This window comes from Mauremys reevesii, linkage group 7, assembly GCF_016161935.1.
Source record: "Mauremys reevesii isolate NIE-2019 linkage group 7, ASM1616193v1, whole genome shotgun sequence".
Taxonomy (NCBI): domain Eukaryota; kingdom Metazoa; phylum Chordata; order Testudines; family Geoemydidae; genus Mauremys; species Mauremys reevesii.
This window is the reverse complement of record NC_052629.1, coordinates 39,711,207-39,721,259: the sequence shown is the minus strand read 5'-3', so window position 1 is coordinate 39,721,259 and position 10,053 is coordinate 39,711,207. Positions and strand designations below refer to the sequence as shown.

Sequence of the window (10,053 nt, the reverse complement as noted above, 5' to 3'; positions counted from 1 at the left end):
TAGTTGAAACTTATTCAAGCTTTCATAACTGGAAAGTACCCTTCATCAGTAGGGGAAAGTGAAGAATCTTATTGTGACACTATGCAATGTAAGGCCTGAGAACAGCTTGTGTATACTTGCCTGCCAGAACCTCTCGCACACACCCAATAGTTCATGGAAAAATTATATATGAATGGGAAGTAAAACAAATGTTAGATCGTAAACCCTGTTGATTCTTGTCCTACTGACATTATTCTGATTAATCCCCACATGAGAGATCGTTATACTCCTGTAAAGTGGAGAATAGATTCAGCTTAAAGATGGCCTAACACTTAATTCCCTATACCAACACCTGTTACTCCTAATGAGGGAAAGAGGAACTTTGAGTACTAGTTCAACAATTTATCCTCAGTCTTTCTTTTTGGCAGCTGATTGCCTTTTCTACAAGCGGTGGTAGTGAACATTAGGATAAACCGTTTATACTTATGCTGGGTTTGTCATTTTGACCTAGCTTCATCAGCCATTCACTGGAGTGTTGGAAGCCATATATTTTTCTAGGGTAAGTGTTGGAATCTCCTGCGTAAATGTCACTGTGGAGTACTCAACAGTAGCATCTGATACTGCCATGTGTCAGGTATGAATTTAGTTTTACAACCAGAAAAAGGCTAACTATGCTGCAAAAATGGTACATATGTTCTTCTGATGCTGGCATAGAAACATATAACCCTTATATTTCAATAAGTGAGTGTTTGGTTCTAAGTTAAGCTGAGCCTTCTATGGGCAAAGATTTTTAAGGAATGGCAGATTTGCTGAAAAGGAGGGGAACTGATAGAAGGTTGACTCTTCCTAGGGTATAGAGCAGTGCTTCTCAAAGCCGGTCTGCCACTTGTTCAGGGAAAGCCCCTGGCGGTCCGGGCCAGTTTGTTTACCTGCCTCATCCGTGATCGCGGCTCCCACTGGCCACGGTTTGCCGTCCCAGGCTCATGGGGGCTGCAGGAAGCGGCGCAGGTTGAGGGATGTGCTGACCGCCCTTCCCGCAGCCCCCATTGACCTGGAGCAGTGAACCGCGGCCAGTGGGAGCCGCGATTGGCCAAACCTGCAGACGCAGCAGGTAGGTAAACTGACCTGGGCTGCCAGGGGCTTTCCCCCTGAACAAGCTGCGGCCCAGCTTTAAGAAGGACTGGTGTTAGAGGATCTATCTGCCTGCCTTTTAGATTATAAGATGATTAACATTCTAATTTGCTGTGATGTGTCCCCATTAGGCTGTACACCAATCAGGGTCACAGAAATGAGGCCTCTATGAGGTGTGCTTATCACTTCACACACGTTTAAAGGGTTTGAATGAAGTGTCTTTCAATCTTGTTCAAAAACTAACATCAAGGTTAGAGTGTTCATTAATTTGGTGCGAAGACACTGTCATGAACTTGGCCTTCACTACAGTGATTCCACTAACCAGCTGAAGACGGCTGATTTTGTTGCTCAGTCAAAAACACTGCAATGTTACCATCAGAATCTAGGGTCAACTTATACTTGGCTCATGAATATGAATGGTTGATTTTGGGCTAGCTCCTACTGATCAACATAAGACCTGGCAACTCTGATTTATCTGTAACTGTGTGCTGCCGTTCTATTCTTAGTGTTTAGAAACTATTTAGAAAGTTAGTACCCTTACATAGCAAAGCTTTCTGTGAAAGTGGTGTGCCCACCACTGGAGAAAGGGAACAACAGTAAATAACACTCATCTGATCTGTGCACCTGTAGATAAATATTGTTCCCTGAAATGTATTGGTGTAAAGTTTAATATATATTTCAGAAATTTGGGTACAGATAGTGTTAGTGTATCTAGATAATTCTTCAGTCTTTTAGCAAAGCACTTACTCTATTATTCCTGGAAAAGTGAAATCATGCAAATTTTTGCAAAGGAAGTTCATCTGTATCCAGAGCATTTTATTAAAGTTTTTTAATTAAAAAAAATAAAGTCCAGACTGGATGATTGGGTTCTGGCATTCTCTATATAAATGGTGAGGAAGACTGCATGTGGGATTATAAAACTTTGTGGGAATGTGGAGAATGGAAAAACTGAAGACTTTGGTAAACTGATGTGAAAGTCACATTAGGGAATAGGAATCCTAGTGCACAAGGCTCTTGCCAGTCCAAAGGTGAGAAAATCAGATGGGAATATCTAGGCTCAAATCATTAAAGGATGTCAGATGTAAATAACACTTTACAGAATCAACAAGGAGTCCGGCGGCACCTTAAAGACAGATTTATTTGGGCATAAGCTTTGGGTAAAAAACCTCACTTCTTCAGATGCAACAGAATGCAAATGAGGATGTTGGAGCTTACGTTTTAACTCTAAACAAATTAGGTAATCATTCAAACCTGGCTGGAACAGTGCTACTGGGAGGTCAGTTATGATGGCTTTGTAAAGGTCTTATAGGAGAAGATGCATTCTCCACTGGAAGGATGCTTGAAGTGTGGCCGTGGTTCAAAAAGGCACAAAGATGAGTATGAGACAAAAGGACCTCTTAAGAATGAAGCTTAGAAAGCGAAATGAAAACAAAGAATGGGGAAGAGGATGGGTTAGAAAAAGCATAGGCCAGTGAAATGATTCAAAGGTACAGTGTACATGGTGCAAAACAGTTGCACAAATGGTCACGATTGGACTAACAAACTGTGTGAGAATTGTGGTGCAATACCAGATCTCTGTTGGTAGCTTATACAGAACCTGTCTGTATTGTACATGACTCTGATATTAGTCTGTCACTCTCATGAGCAGTAAAATTCACCAGTTTCCTGTCTTAAATATATTTATTAAAAAATTCCCTGACTTAGTGAGACTTCACCAATGTAAAATGAAGGCAATGTAAATAAGTGAATCAGGTATGGAAAATATCTACTACTGCTCCTACTCCATCTTTTTGATAGTACAGGTTGTTCAGTATTTGTATTTAGTCATCTACTTTTAAATAGGCCAGGCAGTGTGGCTTCCACTTCCTTTGAGATTAATTGCAAGATAGGTTTGCTTGACTTTATTTCTCCTACTTCTATTCCTCTTATTATGCAAATTCTTTTCATGTGGGGTTTACATCCCTCAATGTATGTAGACTTGTATAAATACATTTGAATGTGTTTTTGTAAACAACAACCTCTTTATCTAGTTTTGCCAGACCATAAATTCTGCCTATGGAAGGCTAATTATTGGTGAAGAGGAAGAAAGTGAATGGATTCTCATAATTTTACTGCTCTCCCTTCACTTAGTGCTCTACCCAGAAGATAGACGATGTGCATTCCTTCTAACTTGCTAACTTTCAGTCTTGGTGTCTTCTAGGTTTTTTCTCTCTCACTGAAACATTAAAATAATCCAGGTTTTTTATTAAGTCCTGATCAAGTAATATGTTAGACTAATGTTCTCAAGGCATTTTAAAATGAAATAAAAAGAAAATGCAGTTATCTAGTGACATGTTCAAGAGATTTGGGTCTGATTTATTCCCATCTTGGTTTCACCTGTGAACTCAGGTTGCAAGCTGACTCCTGGCTAAGCAAGAGCTCTGTTACACTGTGGCTTCTCAAGGGAGGCTTGGCAAGATGGTGAATACAAAAGGAAACTTGCAGATTGTGTTGTACGGGGAAAAACTGGCAGCGTAGTAAGACCTCTGCCTCTATGTTCTGTATTGGATTGAAAATGTCTGGGTGGTCTTGCTCTGGAGATAGCAATAACCGTATGCTTTAGTCTGTGCTGAGACTTTTAAAGGTTTCACAGCTCAAGATCTTACAAAAAGCTTCCCTACTACAAGTGTCATGTACTAACAATTCCCTAACATTTATTCTAACTTTTAGAAGAGGCAGCAGTGGTTGAGAATCCCACAGTAATATGATAAAAAGCAAGCTCTTCTGGATTAGTGGGAATTAATGCTTGGGGCCTGGTTATGCTATTTTCGTCCACCTCACTAGTGAAAACCCCTAGCCTACACCCACTGCATTGGTATAAAATTACTTACACTGGTGCATATTACCTGGTTTGAAGGCTAGTCAAGTCATACTGGTTCTGTGTTTACACAGAGACTTACACTGGTGTAGCTGCATGCACAGGCACAAAAATCCAGTGCAGGGAAGCCTTTGTAATGGCAAACAATGTGACTGCCTCAAATACACTCTCAATAGCAAGCATCTTCAAGACTTTTAAAATGCTGTAGTCTGGTATATTTTTAGACTAGAACTCTAATTCTAGCCCTTGAAATATTATATGAAGTATGCTAAGAATAGCGAGAGAAACATGTTCACTGGGTTTCATGCACCAAGGTAGGAGCAGAGCTCTTTATTAGGATAGAAAGGGATGGAAAAGAGGGAAATAACATCACTTCCTGAAAGAATGTGACCAGTATTTATTCAATGCTCCTCCATGATTCTAGCAATATCAACACTCTTCAGTAACTGAGACTGCATTAATCTCCTCCCCCATCAATAATCATTGTTCAGCTACTGCTTGCTGTAGTTTTTGGGTGGGCCAGGGGCTTGGTTATTCCACTTGAGTGTTACTCTGGAGGAGGGACCCCTCATCAGTTTAATCCTCTGGTTACTAAGGTGTTTAGTAAATTTTTCAAGTTGTGTGCGAGGTGTACCTACTGAGTTCTGGGGGGCCTCTCCCCCAGCCTAAGGGGCAGAGCTACTGAACCCAGGGCTCAGGCAAGGTCGGGGGCAACTAATGACAAAGTGCATCAGGAGTGATAGTCAAAGGTTCAAAATAAGGGATCCAGAAGGGGTCACCTAAGAGAGATCCCTGGACAGCACCCACTGCTCCTCAAAGGTCCCTATGGAGCCAGTGGAGGTGGTCTGAAGCAACTCTTCACAGATATGTGAACCAAGAGAGGAGCAGAAATATGCCCCACGGTCACTGAGCACCTTGCCATCCACCATCCTCCTCCTAGTGGAATAGATGGCCACCTTGCCAGCGCCAGCAGGAGGCTGACAAGGAGGTCTCATGACTTCATGGGGTGTGCATAAGTAAAAGTATGAGGAAAAGTTCAGCCAGAACTGAATGAGAAGGTTGTGTAAAAACCAGAAAAGGGGCTGCAACCTGGTTCACTTGAGGTAGATATGTGCCACCAGGGTCCCCCTCATGCTGGAGATGGAACAGGTGTTGGGGATGGGGGTGAACTGTGCTAAGCAAATACACACCTGTGATCATGGCTCCATGAAGGAGCCGCTAACTAATATCCCTGGCAGGCCCTGGGGCCAGGGTGGAATACTGACTTGCCCACTCAGTATAACATGCAAAACATTGACTATTTAAAGGTCACAAAATATCAGTCTGCTGACCTACCCACTTAACTTCTTTCCCTTAAGTGTTTGCAGGATCAGGGTCTTTATCCTTACTGCATATGTTAGGAGTCAATCCATCTGGTACACCTTCCCTAGAAGGAAATATTTTCAGCAGCTTTTTAAAAGAGGAAATTTTACCCTCAGGATGCAAAAACAAGGCACCAACCAATAAAAACAAAAAGTGGGAAAAGTAAACCTGACAAAAGGAACATGCAGTACCAGCGGTCCCCAACCTTTTTTGTCTGGCGGGCGCCAGACGATGAGCCACGGAGGACCGTGGTGGTGGATGAGCATCTGCCGAAATGCTGCCAAGTGGCAACATCAATAGGCATCGCTGCCAAAATGCTGCCAAGAAACAGCATCATCTAGAGGCGTTGCTGCTAAAAATCGGCCGCATTTCAGTGGCGACGCCTCTGGATGACGCTGCTTCTAGGCGGCATTTCTGCTGGCCAGTACGCGGGCACACTTAGATGCCCCGGCAGGCGCCATGGTACCCACTGGCACTGCGTTGGGGACCCCTGGATTAGACTGGAACTCAATGCCACAGGAGATTGTTGAGGTCAGAATCTTGCTAAGACTTTGGCATGGGTGGGATGTGTCTGTGGATCACACGAAGGCCCAGGCAGCCGAGGAGTGTGAGGTGGTATTTTATTGGCCCGTGGTCTGTTGGTGGAAGACACAAGCTTTCCGCCTTCACAGAGCTCTGTCCCTGGCCCCCTGCGGGCTGCTGCGTGGCACGGGGAGCCGGGCTCTCAACCGCAGCCCGCACCTGGCTCCCCTTGTATCACGCGGTCCTCGCCCCTCGCTGGCAATTCGCGGCCTCCAGCTGCCCGCGGCCTGAGGTCCGCCCAGCTCGGCGCCCCGTGGAGGCGGAGCGAGGTGCCACGTTGCAATGCGGGGACAGGCGCGGCCCTGAGCCGCCGGCGAACGGCTCTGCCGGCTCCCAGCAGGCAGCGCGCCGCCAGGGGCGGCCTCCCGCGGACACTCGCCCCGCCCCGCCCCGCCCCACGCAGGGCCCGCAAATGCGCTCGCCCGGGCCCGGCGCAGAGTTAGGCCCGGAGCAGCCACCCGCCGCGTAGGAGCCTGAGTCACGCCGACCAATCCCCGCTGGCTCGCGGACAGGGCGGCCAATAAAATGAAACCTTTGGGGCTCACGTGGGCAGAGGGCGGAGCTAACGAGGCTGGCGCGTTCGCTCTGCGGCCGCGGGTCTGCAGGGTGGGCGCTACCCCCACCCCGAGGTGACTGGGGAGGGCTGCCGCGGTCCTGGCTCTCGTGCCGCAGCCAGCCTGCCCTGCGCGAGCCCCCGGGGCGCGCGGCCCGGACAGTCCCTGCGCCTGGGGCTCTGGTACCTGCTCCCGCAGCGCCCCCGCTGTGGCGCGTCTAGCTCCTCTCCCCACGCAGGCGGGGCTGTCGCGTCTGTGTAGCCCCCACGCCGCCCCTCCGGCGGGCCCATCTCCGCTCGTAGCGGGCGCTGTTGCTGCCTGGTGACCTCCCCAGCGCCCTGTCCCACGCACACGCCACCCGCGCCTCTGCAGGGGAGGCTGCGGTTACTCCTTCCATCTCTGCCTTGCACCCTCCGGTGCGGGGAGGGGTCTAGTCCTTGCAGGCAGCTTCAGTGGCCAAGCCTGGGACTGAGATAATGGTGCTGTCTCGGGACAGGGCTTGCTGCGTCATTAGTGCTTCCAGCGCATGTGGGAATTCCGTGGGGACCCCAGCCCAGGGATCCTGGAGCTGTAGTGGGATCATCTTGAGCCAGAGTCCAGGGATTGTGTTGTGCCATGGAGCCATCTTCTCTCCTTTCCTCTTGGAGGAGGTGATAGCAGCAAAGCAAGGCAACTGGTCCCAGTGCAGTGTCCTGCTGGCGAACAGCTTCTCCCCAGATCTTCAGATTCAGGTTCTCTGGGCTGCAGAAAGTAGAAGCAAAGGGAATGGTAAGGGTGTGTTGGGTAAAGATTTAGGGGCCTGCAGCCCAGCTCTGGGGTTCAATCCCCTTTCAAACCAACAGGGATCTCCTGGCACCCTCAGGCAGCATGAGGCCAAGCTCCTTATGATGGTGCCCTGCCCAGAGTTCCAGGACACTTTCTCCAAAGTCTTCACCAGGGCTGAGCAGTGGCATTTCTGTAGGAGTGAAGATGAGCAGGAGCATGGGGCACTCTTGGATGATTTGCGCTATCTGCATTGGTTTGCCTTGCTGGAAATCCCAGACCTCAGCTCACCTGGTATAGCTCAAGTGAGCTGTGTGCTGGCTGAGTCATTGAGGAAAGGTGACATGCTATTTGCCTGTGGTTCCCCTTTTGGTTCATTTTGCCCAGACATTTTCATTAACACGCTTAGTAAAGGGATAGTGAGTAACCTAGCTGGAAAAGGCAATGTCCTTATTCTGACTGATGCTCGTTGCTTGCCTGGCACTGAAGGAGGAGGGGTCTTTGCGTGCTCTGAAGATGGTTTTAATCTGGTTGGAATAATTGTGGCTCCACTTTGTTGGAAGGCCAATGAATGGGTTGGATTGACGTTGGTTTGTTCAGTTGGCCATATTCTGGAGAATGTCAGGAGTGCCTGGGTTGGGTCTAGAAGTTCTATGAAAACCCGGTGGCCTCATGTGCAATTGGTTGCTAAGCCTGTTGGGAAGATGGCAGTCAGCCCTGGTCCTGCACAGTATCTCCTGTCTGCTGTGGTGTTGGTGGAGTGTGGTCAAGTCTGGGGATCTGGCGTGCTGGTCAATTCAAGGCTAGTGTTGACCTGTCGACATGTGGTAAATGATGCCTCGGATGTCTGTGTAAGGGTACAGCCCAGCCCTGAAAAGTAAGTCTTGATTCTTGTTTTTGTTTGACTTTGTTTAATAGTCAGTAAGTAGGACAATGCAATTAATGCGATAATGCATTAATCTGCGAAGTGCCATACACTGCAGCCTATAGCCTCTTCCTTAAATTACTGCTTTGAAGTTTCTAATAAAACTCTTCTGCATCTCCTAACAAACACTGCCATCCAAATATTTGAGCAACCTGGCAGTTCTGGATAATAAGTGTGAAATGGCCAGTGTGTGCCATATCAAACACTAACCGACCCAACCACGCATATACCCAACATTGATTTGCCATGCTATTCGTGGCCCTTTCTGAACCTATACAGTATGGGCCAGGGTCAGTGTGCAGACAGCCTTCAAAGCTGGGGCCAATGAGAGGATCCCACATTTGGATGTGCCAAAGACAGACACCCTTTGACCAGATGTGATGGTCATCTGAGGCCTCTGCACTTTGCTGATGAGGCTGCTGCAAATTAGCTTGGCAACCTCTGCATTTGATAAGGTATCAAACACTTATATCACTATTCTCTGCATCCCTTTTATACGTTTTCCAGAGGTCAAATATGTTCTATGAATTAAAATTACTGTCAGTCTGTCCCTGGTGTTTATCAACATGGTTCTCACCTGATCACATATTTTAGCCTAATGTGTGAAGGGATACTATATTCAAAAATCCACTTGGCTTTACACGTAAAACAATTACACTATATACCAAGCAGTGCAAGACACAACTTGCACAGTATGCTATGAACTAACCAAAGAAGCCATGTATTAACCTGGGGAAACTTCAGTATTCTGTAAACAACTTGTTGCCAAAGCTCTTTAACTAAAAGCACTTTGGATTAAGAGGAAGTTAAGAAGTGCACTTTGGGACTGCAGCAGTGGGAAGGTTCAGAATTGAAGACTCACTAGCTAATACTTTATTCATGGCCCCCAGGCAGAGTGCTACTGAAAGAGTGAGCGTCTCTATAACCCTGCACAGATACAAAATTTGTATCCGCATCTGATCTGCGGACCATGTTCGTGGTTATCCACAGATTTGCAGGGCTCTAAGCATCTCCTGTGCCTCTCTAGTACCTCCAACACCCAACTTGGGAGTAGCATAGCTGGCCAGTAGGGGAAACTGCCTAGAGGTGCAGTTTGAGGGGAGTCAAACTCAGATGTAGGGAAGAATGAGGCTGCAATCCTCAAAACTACAAGAGAACTTCTGCAGGCCCCCTGTGGTAGAGAAAGTGAAGTTATCTAGAATGTCTGTACAAAAGTGACTGTCCTGAATCAAGCTCCTGTTGTAGTCAGTATGTCAGTAATAGTGATCGCTGCTTGGACTATTAACAGGTGTCTGGGAGTCAGTCCAAGATCAGAGGTTCGCTCTGAAGAGTTTCCATTCCAGATCCCTACCTCATGGTCATACCTATTGTAGATGGCATTCTTAAGATCCCTTTTTTGTGTCTTATTTTTCTAATCCAAGAAGGCAGACTCTCTGCTAGTGTGACTCTAAGGTGAATTTTATGTCTTATCCCGTTGAGTGATGCATTCCTTCCCCTGCTTCCTGTTCTAGATGTTTCTTCATGCATCTGGGGTGCAGTCTCAGGTAGGTGACATTCCAGGGTGCTGGATCTAAGGACACTTTGTCAGGTGGTTTAAAACGATCCCTTCCCTGTTGCCTTCAAAAGAGCTTTACTATTTTCAGTGCAACCTAATGCAATTGCGTCCCACCTGATAACCAGTGCAAGGGATACTGGGGACTGCCTCAGCACTTCTAAAGGGGAGCTGAGGCAGTAGCAGTAAAAGAATCTGGAGCTCAGCTCAGAACTGAGGGCACTGGGCAGGAGACAGTCGGACCCTGCAGGATGTAGTACTGGGACAAATAAGAGACCACATGGATTGCTGAGGTGATGGGATGTGTCACACGTGGGGCATTTAATCTGCTTGGACCAGCTTTGTTTTA

The 10,053-nt window shown here is 47.1% G+C and overlaps 1 protein-coding gene across 5 annotated transcripts in view; it reads left to right on the top strand.

The window, feature by feature from the left end:
* Nucleotides 1-6,546: 6,546 nt before the first annotated feature.
* The window catches only part of TYSND1 (trypsin like peroxisomal matrix peptidase 1), a 27,138-nt gene continuing 23,631 nt past the window's right edge, over nt 6,547-10,053 (top strand). For 4 of the 5 annotated variants that reach the window (XM_039547492.1, XM_039547493.1, XM_039547494.1 and 1 more), the window contains exons 1-2: nt 6,547-8,104; nt 9,664-9,696. In XM_039547492.1, the coding sequence (XP_039403426.1) occupies nt 6,942-8,104; nt 9,664-9,696 (1,196 nt within the window). In that variant the 5' untranslated portion in view covers nt 6,547-6,941. The remainder of the gene's footprint in view (nt 8,105-9,663; nt 9,697-10,053) is intronic. The other variant, XM_039547495.1, reaches the window with a different exon arrangement.